The following is a 25,670-nucleotide window of genomic DNA, read 5'->3' as shown; positions in this document are numbered from 1 at the left end:
TCTCTACGAAATGGCCGTGGGAATCTTTGGACGTATCAGCAGTTCCTATTTAAGACACGACGTTGCCACAGACGCACCAAGAGACGGGCACGAACAGAGAAAGGAAACCTTGTTCGTACAGCGTGGGGGCAGTATCGCGTCAGAAGCAAGTGCCGCCGGGACACCCACGCAGTGTCCCCATGCAGTTCACTGCGAATCACGCAGTCGCTTCACAGGGGTGTTCCTTGTAGTAAACGGGAGGTGTGTTATCAAGGCACCACCCTCCATTGCGAAAATACATAATCAATGTGGCGCTCCGCAACTGCGTGCGCCGTGCGTGACCAAGGACGAACACCCGGCTCTGAAGGCAGCTCAGCTGCGGAAATATGCGGATCCCAGTAGGGACTTCTGCCTCTCAGGAAGAAGAAAAAGTTCTCCGCAAGAGACGAAAGGACAGCACGATCGGTACCTGCGACGAAAACTACGAACCTTCGGAGAGCGACTCGCCTTCGACTGAGACCAAATTCGCAGAGGTTCCTAACGAACCAGTGCTGGTGCCGGACATTATCCATACATTTCTGTTGCTGCCAGCAAAGGCACGTGCTGGGGTGGCGATCGCAGCAATGCCTACATCTCGCAAGACGCCTTCCGAGAAAATCGAAAATATGGAAGGATCAGTCTCCCGGAGGGAGACGTCGAGCAAAGAGTGGTCCATTACTGATCCTAACGTGTGTCCCTAGGTGGATGGTGCAGGATTTTTAACGCTTCGGAAATTGTAAAACTCCCTGACTCAGCAAATGGTGAAACGTTCACAGTCCGTTCACCAGCGCTGACACGACATCGCCGCATCGCCGCGATGCAATTTCCACTGTCAAGGCGAGGCTGGAAAGCAAGCCCCAAATGAATGAAGCCTGTTTACTACACAAGGACACTACCTATGTATTCCGCCCGGAAAGCTACCGAACAGTGGACGAGCGCCAAGTCAAAACGTGGTTCCTTCCAAAGCTACTCCTGTTGTGTCTGCCTTTCACTCAGAGGAGAATTTATGCGCTTGATCCGTACACTCGAGCAGTTCCTAAGGTCCGATGTTAAACCGTGACCCGCCCGGACCCGCTTCGCATTTGAGGGGAAGAGAAAAAGCCGTTTTGGAAGCGGTGGACCGCCGTAACAGGGGGCTCAAAATAAATGCAAAACATCGCATGTATTTCAATGAACGCGTCAGTTTGGTTCGCATAAACAAGAGAATGACTTTACGCATGCTACAGAAAACAGATCGACACTACGACAGTCCTCGAGCACAGCCCTTGTGCACCATGGACACTGAACCACATCCGCAACAAGAGTAACCGACTCACCACTGTCACCGTAACACGTCCCTCCCGAATTTTACGTAGACCATGTTTTACGCCCATTTTGAATCACACACGGAAGGCCTTTTGCGGGAAAATCTGCGGGCTGCAGAAAAACGTCGGAACCAGCTCTTTTTGAAATCACTACCACATGAGAAACCTCCACCCTCGCACTCTGCCAGTGCCCTAACAATTCTCATCCCCTCCTTTCTCTTTCACCTCCGCAGCAACCATATACTGTACTCTCTCGGTTCGCTCTGCTTGCGAACGTCATCCTCCGGTGTTTTTTGATGTGATACACAACTCAACTCTCGTTCACCCACCTCTCCACAGGGTTTACCGCTTCGTTTAATACATTCTACACAAGCGAATTATATTCTAAAACGACAGATGAGTACCCCACGACACTGCACCAAGATGCGTTACCCAGGAACAACCCTGTCCTCATGTTCATTCGTTCTATGGCGCGTCTTCCCTTCGTCCCTTGAAACAAACGGCACCACCTCCCACTTCCACCGACTGTCGGGAAGCAAAAACTCTCGTCAAAACAAAGTTATCTTTGCCCTGTCGCTCCGCGGCTGCCGCGCAAAAAAGTGCTTTCCTCGTGGTCTGACTTTATCGCTGCTCCTACAAGCTTTTCAGAAGCAGTTTCTACGAAACGCACTTCCCCAGAGCAGGAGAGCAGACGGTGCCGGCAGGACAGACACCGCAGCCTTTGGGCGCGCTACCCAACAGCCACGCTGGAGGCTGAAGGAAAACACACATGCAATTGAAACAGATATGAAATTTTTGGAAAGCTGAGAGGCGACATGCATGCGAACCGACAAACGCCCTATTAACGGGAAACTCCGAGCGGCGCCTTGAGGTCGAGCTAGGGGACCGACCCAGAGACACAACGCGGACGATGTACCGGCTGTTGGCCACAGGTCACGAATCGTACCGCGCGATCGGCCGTCAGCTTCCCCGAAGCCGCCTTTTCCTCCCTTGCATTTTCGTCTCCACTTTGCAACGCTGGCGATTCGCCACAAAGACAACGGAAATGAACATTCGCGCCCATACTACTCGCGCGCAGCATTTCGCTTCACGACTTCAGAAATTCGACAACACCGTTTGTAAAGAACCCTCGCCGTCGCAAGCGGACAAATCTCACAGCGTAAAGTTCGTTGTTGCATCGGGAACGTCTCCCACCAACGAATGGCTTCTCCCGTCCCATCTGTGTCAAAATTCGCCTGTCCCTGGCTCCTGTGCCTCCTGTAGCGATGAGCCCTTTATCCTTGACCCCCTGTTGTCTAGTGGATATTATCCCGAGGCTCAATTGAGACTACACCGGAAAAAGCCACGAATGGACCTCCCCAAAAACACCGAGCTGCTCCGGTTTCTTTCAAGCGCGAGGCTCGACGGACCAAACTCCACCGCATGACGTTGCGTCCCCCGAACTCCTCCCTTTGGGTGTCGGTCCAGTTGCCTCAACGTGGACGTACGCCCAGCTGACACCTACGACACCAGGCAGTCTGCATCCCAAAACTGGAGTCATACTCAGTATCCTAAATACCACAAGGTCTCTGTTAGATCGACCTAAGCCTATAATATGTGAAAAAACACAGAAGGTCGTCGACGAACACTGTCCTGCGGGATAGAGCGGTCTGCATAGTCTCTCTGCGTTTGCGCCGCACTGAACTGTCCGTCAGCTTCTTCCGATCGGCCTTTCCGTTTTCTCTCACATCACTTACTGGTTGAAGTCCCGCTTCCTTGAAGATGGCGACCTCGTTTGCAGCCAGTTGTCTCTCGCCTTCTTCGAGGACTACGAACGCCCTTTTCGCCGCTCCGCTGGCGCCGAGCAACATGACCTTGTCTGCTTGCTTTTGTCCCGACAGCGTTTCTCCCCCACCTTCTTCGTCCGTCCCCACCTCGACAGTGGCCATCGGGACGGCGAAGAAGCCGGAGACAGTCGCTATAGCGATGACTCGAAGCGTGTGTGTCCCTGCCGCGAGGTGTGGGCACTTCCACTCTACAGCGTTGCCGAGCAGACGAGGCTCACAGCGCGGGAGAAACCAGAAAAACGAGGCCGATCCGCGCTTTCCCACGGTGGGGAAGTGCGAGGAAGGCGGAACGGAAGAAACAGCGTCGTCAACGACGGCGAGGGGAGACATACTCGGGTCCCGAGACGAGAGCTCTAGACCCGCAGGCAGGATGTCCCGGATCGTCACGTCCCTAGGAAAAAGGGCAGGCCAAACACCACAGAAAACGTGTGCAGACAAATACCATCAAGAAAAGACCCAAGTTGCACAGAACGGGAATTGAAAAACCTACCAGCACGCACAGGAACGCTTCACCGGACACTCATGCACTTTCGACCAAGCGACGCTCACGTATCAGCCGTGCCGCAGGAAATCTACGCGATGCTCTGTGCTTCTCTTCGGTGGCCGTTACTTCACACGTATTAACGACCCGTCACCGTCTACAGTAGATTACTGAACCCCATTTACGCTTCGGTCCAGGCCGCCTTTTCACGGAAGGATGACGTTTCAAGACGTGAAAAAGAAAGAAATGGGCAGCCAAACGAAACCAGGGGCAACTCTTGCGAGTTCCGAATGTGTGCGGTTTCTCTCGGTGACAGCTTGCCGCCCGCTGTACACGACCTCCCCACCGGGCTGTGTAATACATCTAACAGCGTAAAACTTCAGTATCCTACAACATTAAGGTTATTCCTCATCGGTGATGTGCTGGACGTCCAGCCTCTCTGTCGCCTTTCTACCTTGGAACTCGCCATCGCTTTAGTGTATCTCTGTGAAACCTGTGCATGAACTCATCTAGTACTTCCAGTCCCCAGAAAACACATGCCTGCGCCAGCAGACACTACCTGGTACCCACAGACAGGACCATAAACCGGTAGAAACGTGAAGCATGAAAGACACAAACAAACACACATCTGGCGGTTCTGGAAACAGACGTCAAACAGAGGAGCAATCCAAGAAAACGCATACACAAGAAAACAACCGGTGAGAGGAAAAACACGATGTGCACATAAACCGAGCCAGCTTCTCTATTCTCACACATCGCCAAGAGTAGAATCATGGGAGTGACGGAACCCTGGAACCTCCTGGGATCGTCTCAACCCCCGCAAAACGTGACACTGGCTACATATCTATTTGATGCGTCCACCCTGACCTCTCCCTTGGATGCGCCTCCTCTCTCAATAGAATATGGACCCGGTGGCCAAAGACCATTCAAGCGCTAAGCGAGCTGTCCACCGCGCCGTCTACAGAAGGAAAATAATGATGGACTCCAACGGTTGAACAAGGATACAGTATGCCCCTTTGTGTGCCTACCTGAGTTCGTCCTTGACTGTGACCCGAAGAGAGACACAGACGCGGTTGCCTCGGACAACGCTGGCGACGGGGGCGTTTTCGCACTGCTCAGTCGCGGAGTTGAAGGGGAGGAACTCCTTCTGGAGAAGAGCCCCCATGAAAGTCGGGAGCATGTGGGATCTGTCGGGGACAAAGTCCATGGCGATGGAGACCAGAGCGACGCCCTCGCCGTGAACGTTCACGCGAACTTTCCCGTGCCAGGTGCACTGCTCAGCGTCGTCGCTGACGGCGTCGTTTGCATGCATGAAGTTCGAAGAAACGAAGGAGACGGGTTTGAGGATCTCAGACGCGTCCAGATCCGTCCACGAGAGTTTCTTCTCTAGCACGGCGGTCTGTCGCCGCAGACTCAACTGGCCGCGCAGAACCGACAGCCAGGGCGGTTGCATCAGCCTTTTGTCGCCATCGGCCCAGGTTGACCGCTTCTCGGAGCCGAGCTCTACAGAGACGCTGAGGTCGGCGCGGTCGCTCTTCGTCGCGGTGTGCCATTGAGCGACGGCATCCATCACCAGCAGATCTTCCCAAGGATTTCGGAAGAGACCTCCCGTCCAGGGTACCATGCGGCCGAGTGGCTGCTGGCCGCTCATCCCACCGCGCGCAAGGTACAGCAGCACCTTGGAGAACACGTGGACGATAGATTCGGGGGACATGCGCTCAGAGCCGCTGGCAAAGAGCTCTGGATCGAGGGTAGAAAACACAGTGGAAGGTGCAGGCCGCTCCGCAGACGTCGCCGAGAGCAGGAAGCTAGCTATCTGAATGAGCAGCGCATGCTGCGCATCGCTTGCTGGCACAGAGCCCCCCGCGACGCGGCTGAAGTAAGCGGCGGAGTCAGGCAGGAAGCGGAGCACGCCGACGGCGGCCTTGAGCACCGCATGCGCGAGAGCAAGCAGTTGCCTGCCGTTCGCCTCCTCCCGGTGCTCCAGACCCACCACGAGCGCCCAGAGCAGGTGTGGAGACAGGCGCTGCTCCTTCGCGGACTCGCGGTCGCGACTCTCGGCCGACAAAGTCCACGCAAGGAGACTGGGGAAGGCGAGCGCCTCCTCCGCTTCGGGGTGAACCAAGTTCAGGGGAGTCGCAGACCCCAGGACGTAGCGAATCCGGGCCAAGAGGTCCGGGCCAACAAACGCAAGGAAGCCGGTGAAGTCTTCGCGCTTTTTCTTGGCGGCGTCCGCGCGCCCCACCCTGCTCGCTGCTTGCGCGACGACTTGAGAGTCGGGCATATCCACTCCAGGCTCCGAGGCCGCAATCAGGGGCACAGGCTGCGGCCAGAGGTCGCCGGGCGACGGACCCGAGTCGAGAGCGAGGAACCGCGCCTCGGCGTCGCGAAGAAACGCCCGGATCGTCTCTGCCACGGACGCGACGTAGGGCAGAACGACCGAAGACGCCTGACGCTTCGCCACCAACAGAACCAACAGATTGACGTCGAGATCCACGCGGAGTTCGTGCAGCGCCGACGGCGTGTACTCTGTGGAGGGCCGCGGGAGAAAGCCGACGCGCCGAAAGATCTCCGGGTCCGCCGGCAGGTACGCGGTGAGCTTCGTCTCGGCGAACCGCGCACTCGCCACCAACTCGCCGTGCATCTGAAGCTTCGCCGTCTTCACGACTTGGCGCGCGAGCAGGACAAGCAGCAACGCTGACAAGGACGGGCTTCTGCGTTCGAAGAAGGGCGTGGCAGCCGCCGGGAAGGCCTCGAGGCAGCAAGTGCACAAAATCTTCTTCGACCCCAAGTCTGTTCTGCGGCGGCCGTCTACGTCCCACAAGAGGTCCTCGTGCGCCTGTTTCGCGGGAAGAAACGGGCAGATTTCTGCTGAGAGGAAGCTGTGGATCTTGCCTAGCAACACAGCGCCGTACCCGACGCCCACGGAAGCCGACAGACCGCCCACACCTTCGAGGACCGGCAGCGGGAGTTCGATCTTCTCCTCCACAGACGTCACGGACGTGCTGTCCTCTCGGGGGGGTTCAAGCTGCTGCCCGCCCGCGCCTCCGTCGCCAGGAGAAAGCTGTTTGAAAGCCCGAGGAGACACCATCGCCCAGACGCTCGAGAGCGACAGCCGCGGCGCCATGGGGACCACGGGGACGGCGAATGCGATGCCGTGAGAGAAGGAGGCGTCGGAGGCCAGCTGCGCGAAGCAGTTCACCTGGAGCCGGTTGTTGAGGATTAGCGACGGGTCATCGGTGTCGACTTGCACGGTGACCGGGAGCGCCGTCTTGGTTAGCTTCACGCGCTGGCGGTGGCCAGTCTCCTGCGTCTCATTGCGCTCCGGGAACCAGCAGGAGACGACAGCTTCGCGACCCTCCGATACGAGGGTCTCGTCGACTTGGAGGATCGCGCCGACTCGCGCGAGGTCACCCTTTCGCAGAAGTTTCGGTCGAAACGGCGTCAGCTTCACGCGCTTCTTCGCGACTACCTCCTTCTCGAACTGGCCGTAGAAGACGCGACTGAGTTTTAAAGCCTCTGCTCGGGTCCAGAGGCGCCTGAAGAAGGACAGAGCAGGCGCTTCAGACTCCTCGACTTCCACCACAACTTGCGTCCGCAGCAGGTAACGGTTCGAGTCGTCCGGGACGCGAACGACGACCTCGCCAATCAGTTCGCCCGGCGTCTCCCCTTCACTTAGCTCGACGCTCTTCCACAGAATCAATGGAGTGTCCGAGAGCAGCAGCTTCGCGGCCGCAGCCACCCCGTGCGTTTCTCCGCTATCGACAGAGACTTCCGCGTCGCCAGAACGGCTTGCCGTCAAAGCGGAGCGCTTTGCCTGCGCCATGACTCCCGCACCCATCATCGGCATAGCCGTCGCCTCGCGAGACATCTGTGCGAACACGACGCCGTCGACCAAGTTCTCACCCCTCGGAGAGGCCGCAAAGGAACCTGTGAGCGTGGATGTTCGACCCAGCAAGACATTCCGAAGCGTCTTGGACCAGGGTGCCCAGGACGATGTCAGCGCGGTGGCGCCCAACAGGCCCGCCTGCGGCCAGTGGAGGTCCGAGACCCACGGGTCGCGCTCCTTCAAGACTTTCAGGAACTGGAACAGATACAGATACGTCGCCAGCGACGCTGCTTCCGCGAACGAGGACGAGACGCTCTGGCGGACGTTCTGGTCGACCAAACGCTGTCTGAACTCTTCTTCGACCTGCGGCAAGTCAACTGGCCCGAGGTCGAAGTACCGCTTGTCGACGATCCCCACGAAGGCGTACGCGCGTATCTGTCTCTGCGGGCTCGTGAGCCGTGAGAAGAAGGATGCGAGTGCCGACTTCTTCTCCAGGGTCCTGGTCAAGAGCGCCACGCGTACGGAAGCGGTCTTCCCAGGCTTCAGTTCCGCGTCGCGGGGCTCTCTCGCGGAGGCCCCACTCTCGTTGAACGAGACGCGAATCACGTTCTCTGGGATGACAAACGGCGAGGCCGCAGGTCGCACCATCACACTGAGCGTTTCGTCAATAAGGAATGGCCCATACCTCGCCCCCACCTCCGTTTCGATAGGAAAGTAGTCACGCTTCGGCATCAACGCATTCGACGAAGTGTCCACCTGGGAAATCGGCAACGGCGTTTCCGACAGCGGCGGGACGAGCACGACTCGGACCGAACACGACGCCGGACAGTCCTCGGGGACACGACCTATGGGGATGCGGAGTTCGTCGTCAGTCGAGTCGAGAGACACCGAAAAAAACAATCTCCGGTTCGACTGCGTGTGCCACCAGACCGAGAGCGCCCCGCGCAGCTGCCTGCTAGGCCCCGTCTTCTCTCCGCCTCCGCGTCGGACTTCGTAGATCCGCGGCCTGATCGACGACCCTGGTCGAAAGAGCGCGGGCAGAACCAAGCTCACGGCTTGTCCCGGCGCCACCACGTCACTGTACAGTTGCAAATCGGGCTTCAGCGCCCGCGTCAGCAGGTTCCCAGCGGTCGGGAGAAAGTACTCGCAGGTCCGCACGCGTCTCCCGTTTACGCGCATCGTCGTAAGAAAGATGTACTGCGCTGCATCCAGCGGGAGGGTGACTGGGCAACTCAGTCGTTCCCCATGGCCTCGACACTTCTTCACTATGGAGAAGCGATCTTCATGTTTCTCAACGAACAGCGCAAGGTCCACAGCGCCGTCTGTGAAGGCCTCCATCGCCTCCTCAGTCACTGCTCGGTACTCCGTGTTCGGCACCCGCTCCGCGGACTCGGAGGCGCCCGCCTCAGAGAACAGCGAAGGCTGGCATGAAGCGAGGCCTTGGTCCGAGTTCCAGAAGTTCCAGTTGTCAGCCTGCGCCTCCCAAGAACTCCCCAGCGGCTTCTGCGGATCCACGCGCAGCACAGAGACTTCAAGCCAACTCCCAGTGGGCAGCTGCGTCGCCTTCACTCCAGGGTACGGCTTCGCGACCGCTGTGACTGCGAAGGGGACCCCCGGGAGAACGGGTCGCACGGACACGGAAAGTTTCCGTGCGAGCGAGAACTCCGAAGAGGCGACGACGACCGACGCCGTCTGCGGCGGCAGCACATCCCCCGTGAGACCCGTCACGCGGACGGTGACCGAGATCTCTGTCCCCTCTTCCCACTCGAGCGGGTGGACGCCGAGAGCAGTCTCCGTCTCAATACCGACGCACTTGGACGGAGCCACTGTCAGCTTCTCCAGAACGAGAGGCAGCTCGAACTGACCCCCCGCGTCCGTCCGGACCTCTGCATGCAGATGGACCGTGTCGCGGCTCGACACCTCGCCTGTGGTGACCACGTTCACGCCTACCTGGTCGGATCCTATGAGGAACTTGGAGAAGTCTCGCCCACAGTCGCTAGTTCTCTCACTCGCCCCTTGACCCGCTCTCTTGCCCTCTCTGTTCCAACTGTCTTGCAAGCGCGCAGCGGCCTTCCGTAGAGTTGTTTCGCCGAAACTCGGCTGGAAGGCGAAGCGAACTTCGACGCGGTGGTCCTGGACCGGGAGACCCGCGTACGTCTGCACGCTTCCCGACACCGTGAGCGCCGAGGCGGGGTCGACGACAGCTGGTAACTTCAGAGGCGAGACAACCACCGAAGGCGGTTTTGGGTCTTCGACAACGATCGAAAAGCCGCCGGCGGGGTCGATGTGCTTCAAGTTCCCTGCGTTCCTCAGCTGGTACCATGTCTCTGGACACGCGGTCTCGCTGAGGGCCGCCTCGTCCACGTCGCCGGCCTTGAAGATCCGGTACTCGAGGAAGGCGCGAGAGCCGAGCGCGGCGTCTGCGGGGATCTTCAGCGACAACGAGAAGGCCCCGAACCTATTTAATGAAACGACCGCCGACGTACAGCTGTGCGAAGAACCCACCTCAGAGCTTGCATGCACCCCTGGGCTTTCGTAGTGTCCGCCAGTCTCCGGCGGCCACTGAGCGCCGACGAGCACGCGCAGCTTCTCGGGGGCGTCAAGGCGGAGCGCGTGGTGGAGGAGACAGGCGCCGTGGAAGCCACATAGCGAAGCATTTACCGTCGACAGCAAGCCATGGAGAGACACTTTCTCTCCAGGTCGGAACGAGGAGCGGTCCGTGAGCAGAAAGAACCGGATCTCGTTCGCAGGGACGAAGAACCGCCGGTCGTACCCCGCCAGCACGTTCGGCCCCCCTTGCCAGGCCTCCCACCCCAGACGGGGCTTGTGGCGAAACTCCCATGGCCAGTTGAGACGGTCCGTGACGAAGACGGCGGTGGCGCTTTCTCCACTCGGAGACGAATTCTCGATCGACGCGACAACTGTCGCAAACACTTCGATACCTTCCTCAAGGATCTCGCGAGACACCCAGGTGGCGAAGCCGTTGGAGTCCGTCTGAACAGCGAGACATGCGTTTTTCCTGCCACTGGAGCGCCAGGCCCCCCGAGCCTTTTCGCGGGGCCTCGGTTCTTCGCTGTCGCACTCGAGCAGTGTCGCCTCGCGTGTCTCTGCCACGGACGCCGCAAACAGGCGAATCGTCGCCCCCGAGATAGGCTGCGCCGTCCGCAGCGAAAGCACCTGGAAATTCAGGACCAGACGATTTGTGTCGTGGTGGATGTGGAGGGAGTGGAAGACGGATATCGACAGTGCGCCGAGGAGGTGCTTGTCCGTAGAAATCGAGGCAGAGCGGTAGTGCTGCGTGTGCGTCGACACCAGGTACAACGAATTCGACGAGAAATCTGTTAGGCATGGAGCGACGACGGACGAAGAAGTCGAGGAAGCCGCGACAACCGCCGTGCTCAGCTGCGAAGGGCTCTCGTGCGAAACCACACCGGTGGCGCCGTCGAAGTAGAACAGCTCGTGGGAAGGCCTGAAGGAAAACTCGGAAAACTCGCGCATGCACACTGCGATTTCGGCAAAAGGCAAGAGCTGAGCACACAAGCCCCGCCACAAAACATAACGCGAGCTCGGCACCTGAGATGTGAGTCCGACCGCATGCACAGCCCCAAAATACGTATATGTGTGGTACGCAGTTCACTGCAGTGGGGAGCTGTGAATCAGTCATCCAGAACTTGGTGTTCTTAAACTTCTAGAGATGTTTGTCGGACACGGTGAAGACCACCACGCCACAGGTGACGCCACGAAACAACTGCTGCAAAGAGCAAACAAAAAACTTCCCCTCCTCAAATTGATGTCTCGCATCCCCTTGTTCCCAGAAGTCAAGTGCCTCGCTGGGATCCGAGCCCCTCCTGTGATGAGCCAACTTTTAGTCTTCGATTCGGCTTCCAGCGCGGAGGGCACTCGACTCAACCTACTGCTGTCTTGCCCTACCCAAACAGACCGAGGGACGACCTCCGACTCGGCCCAGTGTCGCTGTCTCCCCGAGACCCCGTTCCTTTCTTCGCCTCTGTGTTTCGCGTTCACCACATCTCGAACTCACTGGCGCTTCAAAGGCGGATGTCTGTGCGACCAGGGGGGCAGCAAGCGCGCGACGCACTTGGCGTCTCCGCTGCGGATGCACGCAGCAAAGGGTTCGGCTTCGAGGGCGACGGCGTCGACGTCTCCCCAGGTGGCGGTATGTCCGCCTTCACCTTCTTCCCCCTCTTTTTTTCCGTGTCGAACAGTCATCACGGCCATGGGCAGGCCGCTGTCACACTCGCCATAGTCCGCGCGGTGTGATGCCCCCAAGTGCTCCAGTTGGCGATCGTGGAGGATCCAGAGGGTTTCTTGGCACCGGAGGAAGTCGAGGTTCGGTCGAAGCTGTGCCATAGAGAACTCGATTTCGCTGCTCTCCAGAGCGAGGCCGAAGCCGTCGAGCAGCGGCGAGAAGTCCGACTCCCCAGCCACCGCGTCGTCCCCGACGATCCGCAACTTGTACGTCTCCCCTGGCTGCAACTGACTGCACCAGAGAACCAAGTGCACTTTACTCTGCATGGTGGCCCGCAGCGACAACGCCTGCCCCGACGCCACGTGGACCAACTGCATTCTCGCCATCAGCTTCTCCGCTGCCTTCTGGAGCGTTGCCGAGGTCTGCTCTACAGCCAGCCGCGCAACCGAGCGAGAAGAAGAAGACGTCGAAGGAGGCGAAGACGTCGAAGGAGGCGAAGGCGTCGAAGAAGAAGACAGAGACGAAGAAGACGAAGGTGAAGACGGAGGAGACGAAGAAGACGAAGGCGAAGACGGAGAAGGCGACAAAGTATCTGTGTTTGCTTCACTATGCCGTGCAACTGGAAGCGCCAAGCTGTGGGGGAGAACGAGGGTTAGGCGACGATAGCTGACATGTTTGAGAGCGCGTCTGCCGCCGTGGAGGCGGAAGGGGCGCGGCCCAGTGAAACTGCCTTTCTTTTCCTTCAAACGGCGATGACGGTGAGAGACCACGGCATAGACACTCTGATCGATGAACGCGGGGGAGACGCGAACGGCGCCGAAGAAGGCAAAGTGCGGCGCTGGCGAGGAAGACGACAGAAACGCCGAGGCCACACCGAGTGGGCCGCTGTATCGCGAGTAGCTGCAGACACGGATCGGCACACGGAAGAGGTCACTGGTTAACGTCTGGAAACAAGGTTTTCCTGTTTTCCATTTACAGGAGTGAAAATACATGCAACGTGAAAAAGATGCTTGACACAACTCGTGAATTCGCGGAGCACTCGCTCAGGGGACTTTGAGCGCGTTGCTGGTAGGGACGTGAGAGGTCGTCGGAAGACAGGCGAACACCCAGAGAGTCGAAGTCTTTTGCTGCAGGAAAGAGAGACTTCACTGCGTGAGAGCAGAGAAGACATCAGAGAGATGCAGAAGACACAGAGGCACTTTAGAGGCAGAAGAACCCTACGAAAAAAGAGCGCCGGGCAGAGAGACGGAGGGCAGCTGTTGGACAGGCCCAGGGGGTGGCCGCGAGGCCAAGGCAGAGTTCCGTATCAGAAGGTTGAGTGTCGGGAAAGGGAATTAGGGATGCCAGAATCAGAGACGACAGAGAGCACCTGCATACAGTTTCTGTGCTCGCGGGTGGAAACGTTCCGGTGTTTTTCTGTGACTTCCACCTCAGAGGAAGTCGCCTGTTTAGAGGACAAAAACCTGAGCCGCACCCACGAGAATTATTGTGGAGAAGAAACGGCGTCCTCTCACCGTTTCCTTCCGCTTCGTTCCCCAACATGTGGTGTCGTGTTTCAGCCGTATCCCGAAAGCTCCGAGAGACACTACACGATGGAAATTTCAACGCGACGGTAGGTACCGCAGAGGCAGTCTCCGAGCTCCATGCATCACCCAAGAAGACACCTTCGGAAAAACCTACCTCGTTCCCTTTTTGACGAACAGTTCGTAGACTTCTCTCGTCTGCAGTGGGCGTTCCGGGAAGCTGAGTTCGACGCACAAAACCTCCTCGCCTCGGCGGTTTCCTCCGACTCGACCCTCCTGCCGAGAGTCTTCGCTGCTGTCGTCTCTCCAGCTGACCCATCCTTCTTCGCTGTCAGTGGTGAAGTCGACTTCGTCTGAGGCAGCCCAGACCTCCCTCTCATTTTCCGCACACGTGCGGATGTCGAAGGGCACGAACGAAAATTCGCCGTTCCGTTCCTCTCGGCCCACTGCCAGCAGTCGCTCGGCCAGAGAAGTCTTTTTGAGCACTGCCAAGGCGACCGGCGAGTTCATCTTGACCCTCACCTTCCCGTCGCGCGGGACCTCGAAGAGCGCCGCGAGCGGATCTGCGCTGTTCCCCAAGACCGGCTTCCATTCGTTGTCGGTCACTGCTGACGCGAACTCGGAAGTGACGGACGCGACAGACACGCGCAGCGAGTCCGTCCGCAGGTGGACGATGCATGCGCTGCGACTGTTAGACGTAGCCAAACTGCGTCGTTCGTCTTCGCCGTCCAGCTTCTCCGCGATCATTCCGTGGTTTTTCAAACCGCCCTGCGGAGCAACTCCGCGGCCGCAGTCTTCCGGCAGTGTCACCAACTGTCCGCTCGCAGAACGCAGCTCAGCGTTCAGGTGTACATACACCTCGAGATCCGCTGGCCAAGGTTCCTCCGGATCGAACCGAAAGATGCTTGTGGTCACCCAGAACCCTCTGCCTTTCACGGTTTTCGCGGCGCTGTTCGTGGAGAGGCGGAAGGCATCCGGCGTGCGAGGCTCGCTCGGAGCCGATGCATTTTCGCTGAACAGCGAAGATCCGAGCGGAACAACTGGAACCGAGAAAACCGCCGCAATGGGTTGCCGGCCCCGGAGCACTGGAACAGACTCTTGCTGCGAGGAGGACGGCGGGGAGAACGCGACCAAGCGGAAAGTCGGCTCGAAGGCCGCCGCTGAGGAGGCCTCCTTTCCTTCCGGCGGTACCCGCGAATGGCTTACCAAAGATTCTTCCTCCGGGGAAAAAGATGCAGACGAGGAGCCCGCAGCGCTCCAAGCACTCCAAGTGGCGAGCAGCAGAAGAAGGCAGAAGCGGCCGAGTGACAGCGAACGGAGCCGAGCCGCCATCTTCGCTCCTACGAAAGAGGAAAGGAAAAGCGCGGATGTTCAGCCACTAAGAGATTTGCTTCACGCGCCCGAGGCAGCTACATGGCAGTCCATTCTCCAGAATTGCCCTCTGCTGCCGAGGGCTGACTCAACTCTAGAGCGACCACAGATGCAATACTCGCGTGGCGTCGCGACAAGCCGCGTCGTCTCCGCGGCTTTCATCACCGAAACGGCACAACTAACTCAAGGAGGCGAAAGAGACACGGAGGTGAAAATGGACATCGACAGACTTGGCAGAAAAAGTGAAGAAAACACGGTCCCAATGAGTGCAATGGTCCTTCGATGCTGAGCGCGCGTCCAGCCGATTCTCTGCGCGCACGCGTCCCGGTGATTCTCCGCCGTGCGGGCCAGGCGATTCTTGACTGCCCCCGAGTCCACGCTGTTCTCTGGCCACAGAGGCGAAACTACGAAGGTTACACACTGCCTCGTCTCTGTTCATACGCGAAACCTCACATCTTTGAGGCCAAAGAAATGGACGAGAACGGGCTCCGAAAGAGTGCACACGCGGCACAGACGCGTCGAACACTAGAACGAAAACGAGACGCGTGTGCTAGCCTGCGCGCCGCCTCTGCTGGCCAGCGTCACCCCGGCCGCGAGGGTCTTTCACTGCAGGCTGTGGTTTGAGGCCTGCAGCATTCTGTTCGCCGTATCTGCTCGCGAAAAGAGAAGCTAAAAGACACAGTGTGGAACAAAAAGCGAAACACAAAATCCCTCCTGGCGCTGTCCGCCATCGACGCAGCGCTCGCGAACTTCGTGTGGGTGCGAGCGCCGCCGAGAGGCTCCCTTTCCTGTCTCTCGTCTTGGCGTTTGCGGGACGACAGACCCCCCCCCCAAGGCAGCATTTGCTCCTCCCCCTTTCCTACACCGCCGACGCAGAGAGTCCTTACGTCCCACTCACCTCTGAATTTCTTGCTTTCCAGTCTCACTCGAACATTCCTGTCTCTCACGCGCCGTAGCACCAGGCCAGGCAGTCGCAGCTTACCGCATGGCGGGGGGTTCGCCCAGATCGTTGCAGTCGAGAACTTAGAAAAAGAGGGTCTAGTTTGCTCTGGCTCTCCCGCCAGGCTTTCGGAAGCCGGCGGACGGGGTTATTTCACGAGCTGAGATCGCTTGATCCTCTACAAAGGCACTCCTGGCAGAGTCTCCGGTTCCGATTCTGAAAGTCACACAGGTCGACCCAAAACCGGAACGCAACAGTTGTGTGAGCACGGGCAGAAGCGGGAAGCCAGTTCCCGTCTCCGGGTCCGACCTAAGGGATACAGAGACGCTTCCTGTCGTACTGAAGCTTCGCTGGTCTCCTCCGGAGGCGCGACGGTCGACCGACGCGGCGGAAGGCCACATCGCACCCGTCCGCACAGAAAGCCGGAGGTCCCCGCTGTCCAGCCTTCTTCTTACCCCTGCTCGGCATGTTTTCTGCGTGTCGCAGCCGTTGTTTGTCATCCTTTTTCTCAAAGCGTTCGAGCTCACGCAACTCGGAACACTGGCAAAGCCGGAACAAGGCACCATTGTGACGGCTTTCTTCCCTCATAGTTACGACGGGTTGCGTGTCCGTGCCTCGACAGGAAGCTCCGGTGTTTCGAGGAACTCGCTTTCGACACCCTCCCCCCCGGTGGTGGTGGAGAACCAGAGAGGCTCAGGAGTCTTCGCGTGTAATTTGCAAGAAGAGAGACCGGGAAAGCATGTGGGAACGCGGGACCGTTGCGGCACGCCGATTTAGAACACCACTTTCATCTATTACCCGAGAAACGAAAATGAGGTTACAGTGGAACAAGCAGGCTAGGCCGTAGTACGTACTACTGCGAAAAAGTGGTTCGTCGGAATAAGCAAACCCCATTGTGTGGCAAAGGGTGCAGCGTGTGGAGGCATCTGCTTGCGCAGATGGCTCCCGATACGAACTGAATAACTCAAACCGGATACACAGAGACGGAGCGTGGTTGAGAAAACATTGTGTGTCTTTCTTCACCGGATCCAAACTTCCCTCGTGTGTTTCAGGACCCTGGCGTGCACCTTCCGTCCAGGGATGTCCAGCATGAACCCGCAGACTTTGTCAAGCGTTTCACGGCTAATAAACGACTGCAGTGGCTTTGTTTTCCACTCCACATGCAGGGGATTTAAAAACTGAGAATACCCCCCGGAGGCGGAAATCCCCCGTTTCTTCGCGACAGGACGGCGTATCCTCGATTCGCGTTCCGTAAAAGTGGCCGATCTGTAGATTCGATTCGTGTTACGCAGTTCTTGTGCTTTCTTGCGAAACAGGAACAACCGATATCATAAAAGACCACGGCAACGCGCTGTGTTGGAGCACTGCTTCATGCGCCTGTTCTGTTGGTCTCTCGCGTCCGACGCGTGGCAGGGCTATTCAGCCAAACCGCGGACATCAGAGAAGATTGGCCCGCTTGACAGTGTTCGGAACTTCAGCGCGTCTGCTTTGAAGCACAGCGAGGAAGTTCGGAGCTGTGTGGAGAAACAACACTCGATCGTTTCATCTTTTAAAAGAGACAAAGACAGACCATACGAATATACACATCTGTATACCGACATATGCATATAGATACACGTGTACGCATATATATACATATATATATATATATATACAAATATACATATACATACATGCATATCAATATATAAATATATATATATATATATATATGCATGTGGGTGTGTATGTATATGTATATATGCATGTACAACTGGAGTCGAGATTGATTTGACCCACGTTTCCTTTGTGGACGGGGCGTCTCACCGGCCTCCTTGCCTCGGCTTATATTCGGGAAGGTGACGGGCAAATGCACAGAGACAAGTCTAGACGGAAGGAGAGTGCCACAGCGGAGAGGTGCCCGCCCCTGCACATCCACAGACAGAAGCCGAACGTCGAAGGGCTGCGCCCACGACTAAGACAGCCCCCGGAAAGACAGGGCGGAGTCGAAGGAAGCGAGTTGTTGTCTATTCGTCGTGTTCAGGCTTTAGGAAAAAACGTTCTGCCGCCGTCCGCCGTCCTCCACTCCTCGACCGCCCCGTCCTCGAGGTGCGGCGGCCACCGTGGCCACGAAAAGCTCCCCCGAAGAAGTCGCTCGGTGGGGATGCTGGCGACGAATTGGCTCTGAGGAAAGGAGAGGAAACGAGGAAGCAAATGAACGCGAAGGCACCAACAACAGGAGGAAAAACAGAGACAGGAAAGACGTCCTGAGACACCTACGAGCACATCGCACCTTCGATGGTTTTCTGCGTGGTCGCACTGGCGCAACTCACGTCGAGTGTACAGGAAATTTCAATGGAAAAGAGAACGGTAAACTCAAATAGGCCGGACACAGAGACGTTAGGGTGCCTAGGGTACTGAGCGTGATTCCAGCGATAAGATCCAGCCTTTTTCCCTCCTCTGGAACAACACGACACCGGAGACTCCGACTGCCTCGGGTCGACAAGAAACAGTTTCTCCGAACGAAGAGCGATCAAAAGATACGCGAAGACACCCTCCCCGTAGTTTACGACGAAGACGTAGAGGAGGTAAGAAGAGGGTGCAACGAAGACGGGAGAAGCCACAGAGAAAACGGAGTTGTACAGGAAGCAAAAACGAAAAAGCGAGAAGCCGGAGAAGCACAGGCGTGGACGGAGTTCCTTCACTCCTTACGGTCCTCAGAAGGTAGGCTGTCAGATCGAGGACGTGTGGCGCGAAACGGCACTCCTCCTTCGCCTCAAACACCATGCTGCATGCCGAAAGGGAAGAGACACAGACGCCAGGAAAGGACGAGGCAAGGTGAAAACGCGACGATAGAAACAACGAGACATCGAGACACAGATCGAGGGAGAGAGAGCTCTGAAGACAAAGCGCTACAGAAACGAAGGCCTAAAAGGACAGAGCAAGAGAGAGAACGGGGGCACACAGACAACCTCCGAAGGAAGGGAAAGCAAGTTTGCGTAGGCGCTGCCCAGAGGGAAATCCGCAGCTCTGCGCGTGCCTCTCTCTGCAAGGAGTTATGTTGGCGGGAGGCCAGCAGTCGCCTGCAGATGGGTCATCTGTTTCAGCCTCCACAGCCATTTCGGATGCACGCGCGAGAGTCTCTCCAGAAAAATCTCTCGAGGCTTGGCCGGTGCCGTGAACACATGAAGATAAGCCACAGTGTTTCGTGGAGGAGTTCGTGCAGACTAACATGCCGCGGGAGACGGGCAAAGTGAATGCCACGACGTTTGTCCACCCTGTCTACTCGGAGAAACCATCTCTGCGCACTTACTACCAGATTCTGTGGGCGGCCTCTCCAGCGAAGTGAGGCTGGTCGAAAGCTTCGTCGAGGAGGAGACAAAAGCCGAGGGCGGTCTGCTGCATTTCCCGAACATACGCCGAGAGCCGCATCTCGCTGACCTGAAAAAGACAACTCCTTGACACTACAGAAACGGGTTCAGGAGCTGCGACAGTGAACCGGAAACCTCGCTGGCATCGCCGCCACCCGCGGAACTGAAGAACGCGGGAAGTACAGCTATCGTCTCCCTCTGTTTAGGGCAGAGAACGAGGCTCTCCACATGCCTCTCGGCTCTGCGGAGAGAGAGAAGGAAACGCGATGTCTCTGCAGAGAAGCTCGCAGCGAGAGGAAACGCAGACCTCTCCGAAGAAAAGGGAGGCAGAATTTGTGCTAAGACACCAAAAAGCGGAACGAGTCTCCCCTGCAGCAGACAGCTGTCACTACACTGTGGTTACGCGGCCACAAAAAAAAACAGGGCGACCCCAAAAACCTGCCTCGAAAGACAGAGACATTTCGCTTCCTTGAGATCGACGAGAGCGACAGACCGTCTGAAAGAGCCGTTGCTGAACGCCTTGTCCTGCTAGAGGAGAGAGAGGCGGAAAAACGAAGCCGTAGCAAAGCAGGTGAACATCTCGGCCCTTCACAGTGTAACTACAGATGGCTCTTTTTCGAGAATTGAGAAACCTCTTCTGTCGCAAATGCTAAAGAGATTCAGAAATGTCCTCCTGCGAGACCCGCGCCGGTGTGTCTCACTTTTTCCTCCGAAAGAATTGCCCGGTAGAGGTCGTCGACCGCCTCCCACAGCGCCTCCCTCGTCAATTCCTCTTGCTGCGCACACAGACACCCACGATGAAAGACCAAAACCGAGAACGCCTTGGAGGAAAACGTCCCCGGAAAATCTGCAGACGAAGACGAGGAAGGCCTCGACCTGCAAGCCGTTCTCCGTGACTCGCGACTCGAAAGCAAGAGACCGATCCGCGAATGACGGGGAATGTGCGAAAGACAGCTGGAAGGGTGCGACTCGAGGGAAACGCGACACAGAGAAAGAGAAAACGCCACAGGGCTCCAGAAGAGAAAGGCGACGACGTCGAACCATGCTCCACAGTTCTCTCCGCTGCTGAGGCGATTCTCACCAAAGCGACGAGGCGCCGATGGAGCAGCCACACATGCAAGACGAGGAAGTACAGACGAGCCGAGAGGCTGCCTTCTTCGATTCCAAAGTCTGAACATGCACAAGCAACCGCCGGAGCCAGGATCACGCCGCACAAATCCTCACTCGATGCGGCGCCCTAGAAAGAAATACATCTACGCATTTGCAGATCTGCACCTATGTGTGCTGCCTGTATATATATATATATATGTATATATATGTATATATATATATATATATGCATGTATATACAAATATATATATATATATGTATGTATGTATATGATTGTATGTGTTTGTACATGCTTGCATACGCCTGTATACATCATGAGAGCTGCACCGTTCAGATGAAACTCGAATTCGTGAGACTCTGGAACGCGAGCAGCTGGCGAACGCGCGGAGGCCTCTTTGCTGTTCGTCGCTTCTTTCCATGTGATTCGAAGGAAACGGCGAAGTCAGAGAAACTCCTTCTCCGAAAAAACTGCGTTCCTGTGGCGTTAACAACGTGAGTGCGAACTTCCGGCCTTCAGCGCCAGTGCTCTGTCCGCCTCCACTCAGCCGCGTCCCTCTGTCGCCTGTTCCTTTTCTCCACTGGCTTTCCTTCGTCTCTTTCTCTTTCGCTTACATGTCTTCAAAAGGTTCATGTCGCCGTACAGAGGCAATATCGAGCTGAGGAGCAGCCTGCCCCTGTGACGAAGTGTATCGTTGAGGAAGAGAACGCTGCGGGTGAAGAGAGCAGGAGAAGAGAGAAGAACGGAGCGAGAAACGACGATGCAAGCCCGAAGACGACGCAAGAAGAGAAAGCAAAAATGCAGCAGAAGAGGGGAGAAGCAAGGAATCAGGAGGAAGAAGCAGAGAAAAACGAGGAGACAGAAGGGAGAGAAGGAATGAAAGAGGTGAGGAGACAGAGTGCGAGGGCGCATGAAAAAAGACCGAGGAGCAATCTCCGAGGAGCCCGGTGACGGGAGAAGAAGTTGGAGGAAAGTTGACATATGAGAGCGACGAAGGCAGAAAATAACCTGAGAAACAGACAAAATGCGACTTGAACAGAGAAAACAGAAAGAGACCTTCTCGCCTCTGTCTCTAGGGTGTCGCCACACACGCTGGCAAACAAGCTTTTCTGTTTCTGCATGGTTTCCGTTCGCCTTACTCTTTGATTTGGTCGAATCTTTGCCTCCAAAAGGATTCCTCTGGAAGCGGAGGAAAGCAGGCGCGCTTCGTCTCCTCGGAGAGAGGTGCACAAACGACAGGGCTGGTCATGAGCTGGCGAAGATGCAACACAACGCAAAAAAAGCTATAATGGTTTCGAGAAGAACGACAGTGCGGCACGAGGAAGAAATACTTGAAGGAGAAGAAGAATGGGCGCGGAAGGGAGGGAGAAAAGGCTGGAAAACGCAAACGCCGCAAGGACACCGTCGTTACATCGTGGACCCAGAGGGAGACTCCTTGCGACGAAGAGGGAGGACAGACACGGAGAGAACATTCGGAAAAAGGCGAGAAAAGCAAAACCGGAAAAGGCGTTTCTCTCGTACCTTCTCGTGAATGGCTGCGATGCGGGTGTGCGACTCAGGCGGGAGGGTCGAGCTGAACGCGCTGCGGCTGCACTGAGAAGCGCCCAGAAAAAATTCGAAAAAAAGAAACTGAAAAGAAGAAGCGCCAGGAAAAACGAGAGCAGACAGCGAGAACCACCACAGTCGAGACAAGAGGCCTCGCGTTCAGAGCCCCCGAGTGCGACTGAGCTCATGCAACGATTCAAGAGGCCAGCGAAAAAGTGACGTCGACGCCGTTCGAAAGAGTTCCACTTCTGTAACGTTCAGGGCGCGTTTTTCTTTCCCCATTCGAGGCAAAACAGTGGAAATGCGAGTGCAACTGGTGGAGAAGAGAAGGAGAGAAGTTGGGGACGAGAACAACGACGAACGGCAAGATGGAAAAAACTGCAGTGAAGCTCGGGGCAGAAGGCAAGAGAGCCGCACTGTGCACTCCAAGAAAAGACTAAAAGAAGAAAGAGAGCTAGTGTCAACCAGAGAGGCGGCGACGAGAGCCCTTGAGGCAGAAACCTCGACTGAAAAATAAAAAGGAATGTTTTACAAATACGTATATATATATATATATATATATATATAGGTGGATAGAGAGAAAAAGAAGAGAAGGAAATGATGTTTCTCTGAGGCAGAGAGATTCGTACCTCCTTCTCGGCTCGCTGTTCGTCATCTTCGCCTCCCGATTCAGTTTCTGTCTTCGTCTTCCTCAAAGACGAGAAAGCATGAGAAGGAAAACGAGGAGAGAAAAAGGACGCAAAAAGAGAGAGCGAAGACGAAGGGGGAGAAGACGAAGGAGGCGAAGAAGAGGACAGAGAAAAGGAAGGAAGAGAAGAGGAAGGACGAGGAGGAGAAGCAAGAATAGAAGAAGAAGGAAGAGAACCGCGCGAAGGAGAGAAAAAAGAAGAGAAAGAGGGAAGAGGACTTGCGGCAGAGACAGGCGGCGACAAAGGAAAGAGAGAGGAAGAGGGTGGAACGAAACGTTTGTGTGCGTCTCTCGTCAGAGAGGAGAGACGGCGGGCAGAGGCTGCCATGGCAAGGAAAGAAACAGAGGCACCAAGAGAGCTGAAAAAATAATGAAAACGGAGAGACAGCGGAGAACGGGAGAGCAGGAGAGAGAAAAACTTGAAGAATGAGCGCGAGATGAACCGAAGAGAGAGGCAGAGACACCGAAGAAGGAATGACAGGAGAAAAGGGGGAGAAGAAAGAAAGGGAGAAAGAGAAGGAATGAAGAGTCTGTGTTGTGTCAAACGCAAAAAGAGGATCGAGGCAGACGAGGCGAGTTGAATCGCTGCGGTTGCATGCGCATGCACCGAGCGCCTGTGAAACCTTTGCAGCTGCGGCAGTTTCTTTGTCGTTCGTCTTTTTTCTCGATTTTCTTCAAATTCTTTCTTCTGCTACGTGCGTGTTGAGTGTCTCTTCAACTTTCTTTTTTTCTCGGCTGTCCTCCACTCAATTTGTCTCCTCCTTTTCGGGGTGTGGCGTCGTTCCGTTCTCTCATTCGCTCGCTCGATCTCTGCTTTCCAACTCGCCTTTCCTTCTTGTCGTGTTCGCCTTCCCTTCTTGTTCGCCTTCGCTTCTTGTTCGCCTTCCCTTCTTGTTCGCCTTACCTTCTTGTTCGCCTTTCCTCCTCGTTCGCCTGTCTCACTCGTCGAGATGCTTCCGGTAGCGGCGGCTCCTCCCTTTCCATCACCGCAGGCCGCGGACCCTGTCACCCGCCTGCAGCAGCTCCTCACGAACTTCTCTCGCCATCTCTACGTACGCGCCAAGAGAAGGAAGAGAGAAAAGAAAAGAGAAAAAGGAGAAAAAAGGAGAAAAAAAGAGAAAAAAAGAAGAAAGAGAAGAGAGAGAGAAAAGAAGAGAAAGAGAAGAGAGAGAAAAAGGAGAAAAAAGGAGAAAAAAAGAGGAGAAAGGGGAAAACAAGTGGGGTGGCAAGAGACAGCATGAGAGACAGAGGTGATGGTGCCAGCCATGCGGGCGAGGAGGCGAAAGGAAGTTAGAGAAAAGAGAAGGACAATGTGAGATGAAATGGAAGAGCTTGAAATAATGGAGGTGGAGAGAAAAGAACGGACACAGTAGCGATTGACGGGAAGGACAGAAGAAGAAACGGCGTGTGACAGAGGGTGGGCATTAGGATGAGTAATGCGAAATTGTGAAGAGAGAGGGAGAGTGTGTCTGTTGCCTTTTTTTTCTGTTCTTTCTTTCCTCTTTCCCCGCCCTCTCTGTCTAGTCTCTACTCTCTCCTTTTCTCCATTTCTCCTTTGTCTCCTGTTCCCTGACCTCTCCTGCTCTGTCTCTCGCCGCCTCTGATGTCTTCTCGTGGCTTCTCTTCGTCCTCTCCTCAGGACGTCGTCCAGCAAGTTCCGGAACTCGCTCCGCCGCTTCCTCTCTCGCCCACAGATTCTTCTTCTTCCTCTGCGTCTTCCTCTTCTGCTTCGCCTGCGTCCGGCGAGGCCGAGAAGCGGTCACAGGTGGAGTCTTTTCTTCTCCGTTCTGCGAATAACGTTGCCGCGATCATGCACGCTATCGAGACGGAGATAGGGAATTTGCCTTCCTCACTGCGAACGAGGGTACGGACGCGCTTTCCTCTTTTTGGCGCGGAAACGCCCCCTTTCCCGCGCAGAGCAGAGCGAGCCGGCAGGCGAGAAGAGCGACTTGCCTTCGCTCGAGTTCAGGAGAAAATCTGTAGAACTCGCGAAACTAGACTTTGGCACTCCTCCGCTTTCTGACGAGCTCTCTGACGCCTTTCCAAACGCCGTGGAGCCCTCGAAAACGTTTTACCGAGTGTGCATGACGTGACGCGCGTCGCGTCTCCTCTAGCTCTTTTTCGTTTTTTCTATCTCGCGCAAGTTCTCCACTTCCGATCTCCAGTTGACCTTGGGTCTCTCCAATTCGTTTTCTCTGCTCCACAGCGATTCCCTCTTCGTTCTCGCTCTCTCTCGTGATCTCTTTGTCTTCTTTTGCCTCGCTCTCAGTCTCACGCTTTCCCTCTCGTTCTCTTCCTTTCTCTCTGACTCTCTTCCTCCCTCGCTTCCAATAGTCGGTGTCTCTCTCTCCCCATCTTTCTGTCTTCTTTCTCTTTGTTGCTGCTCCTTTCCTTCTCTGTTACTTCTTCTCTTTTCTTTCTCTCTTTTGATTTTCCAGGAGGAGACCCAGCGGCGCATCGCTTTTCTGGAAAAAGAGAACGACCGGGCGGCGAAAGAGCTGCAGGCCGTCGCAGCAGAAGCAACGCGAGTCCGCGAAGCTCTCCGTCAACTTCTTCGTCACTCGATAACTGAAGACACCAACATCGTCGTTGACTTGTAATCCATGAGATTCCCCTTCTCTCTTTCTGACAGGACTTCTTGGTCTTTCTTGGTTTCCTCTCATTTCTCCCCTATTTCTCCTTTCTGCCGTCTTTCTGTCGTTCGCTGTTTTCTCTTCCTCTCGTTTTCCTGTTTCTCCTTCTCTCGTGTGGGCTTCTGCCTCGTTTTCTCTCGCGCTCTCCGCGAGCTTTGAGGCAACCGTGTCTGTTCCGACGGCAACGCCCGGCTTTCCTCGTTTTTCCTTATGTTCCCTATTTTCTTGTCTCTTTTCGTTCTCTGCTACATCTCGGTCTTCGAGTTTGCATCTTTACCGTTGTGACAGAGTTGTCGCGTCTTCAAGAAGAAGACAGTTCGTTTTTCCTCTTTCCTTACGCTTCGTTTCTTTCTTTCTCTTCTCCCTTCTTTCCTTCTTTCTTCACCTCTCTGCTTCCGCCGACCGTGCGTCGAAATAAGTTTCGAATTTCAAATATGAAGTCGTTTTGCTTCGCTCTCGTTCTTCTCTGGACAGGCTGTTCCACCTCTCCCTGAGCTGTCGCGTTCTGCAGCTGACTTTTTCTTGAGGTCTAAACGCCTTTTTAAAAACTCCTTCTCTCTCCACATGTTTCTTTCTCAGTCAAGGGGGGGACTCTCGAAGGAGTCCTTCTTCTCTCCAGTTTTTTTTCGGAGGTTTGCGCCAACTGAAACAAGAGAGGGTCTCTGAGAGGGTGCGTCGCACAGCGGAACAGGAGACTGCAGCTGAGCAAAAAAAAGTTAGAGAGTTGCGCATAACCTGATTGGAGATGTCCGAAATTCCACCTCCCGACGCATTTTACATGACGAAAGCATGTATGTAGGAAGTCTGCCTCCGAGTCGATTATCTCTCCGGTAGAAACAGCCTCTG

The 25,670-nt window shown here is 55.9% G+C and overlaps 3 protein-coding genes across 3 annotated transcripts; 1 reads left to right on the top strand and 2 right to left on the bottom strand.

The window, feature by feature from the left end:
• Window positions 1-1,106: 1,106 nt before the first annotated feature.
• Window positions 1,107-17,119, bottom strand: TGME49_215910 (hypothetical protein). The gene is made up of 6 exons (XM_018779703.1): window positions 15,542-17,119; window positions 13,346-15,209; window positions 11,498-12,565; window positions 4,658-10,927; window positions 3,059-3,539; window positions 1,107-2,075 (listed from the first exon to the last, which is right to left on the bottom strand). The coding sequence occupies exons 2-6, from the start codon at window positions 14,518-14,520 to the stop codon at window positions 1,980-1,982; spliced, it is 9,090 nt and encodes a 3,029-aa protein (XP_018635217.1). The 5' UTR covers window positions 14,521-15,209; window positions 15,542-17,119; the 3' UTR covers window positions 1,107-1,979.
• Window positions 17,120-17,216: 97 nt separating this feature from the next.
• Window positions 17,217-22,779, bottom strand: TGME49_215920 (hypothetical protein). Its single transcript, XM_018779704.1, has 6 exons — window positions 22,133-22,779; window positions 21,480-21,551; window positions 21,098-21,210; window positions 20,573-20,667; window positions 19,551-20,019; window positions 17,217-19,374 (listed from the first exon to the last, which is right to left on the bottom strand). Exons 1-5 carry the CDS (start codon window positions 22,517-22,519, stop codon window positions 19,613-19,615), a joined length of 1,074 nt encoding a protein of 357 aa, XP_018635218.1. The 5' UTR covers window positions 22,520-22,779; the 3' UTR covers window positions 17,217-19,374; window positions 19,551-19,612.
• A 7-nt stretch (window positions 22,780-22,786) lies between these two features.
• Window positions 22,787-25,315, top strand: MED21 (mediator complex subunit MED21; the record flags this gene model as incomplete). The annotated part of the gene is made up of 4 exons (XM_018779705.1): window positions 22,787-22,807; window positions 23,184-23,243; window positions 23,831-24,055; window positions 24,630-25,315. The coding sequence occupies 4 exons, from the start codon at window positions 22,787-22,789 to the stop codon at window positions 24,789-24,791; spliced, it is 468 nt and encodes a 155-aa protein (XP_018635219.1). The 3' UTR covers window positions 24,792-25,315.
• Window positions 25,316-25,670: the final 355 nt, after the last annotated feature.

This window comes from Toxoplasma gondii, chromosome XI, assembly GCF_000006565.2.
Source record: "Toxoplasma gondii ME49 chromosome XI, whole genome shotgun sequence".
NCBI lineage: Eukaryota > Apicomplexa > Conoidasida > Eucoccidiorida > Sarcocystidae > Toxoplasma > Toxoplasma gondii.
This window is presented reverse-complemented; position numbering and strand designations above follow the sequence as displayed.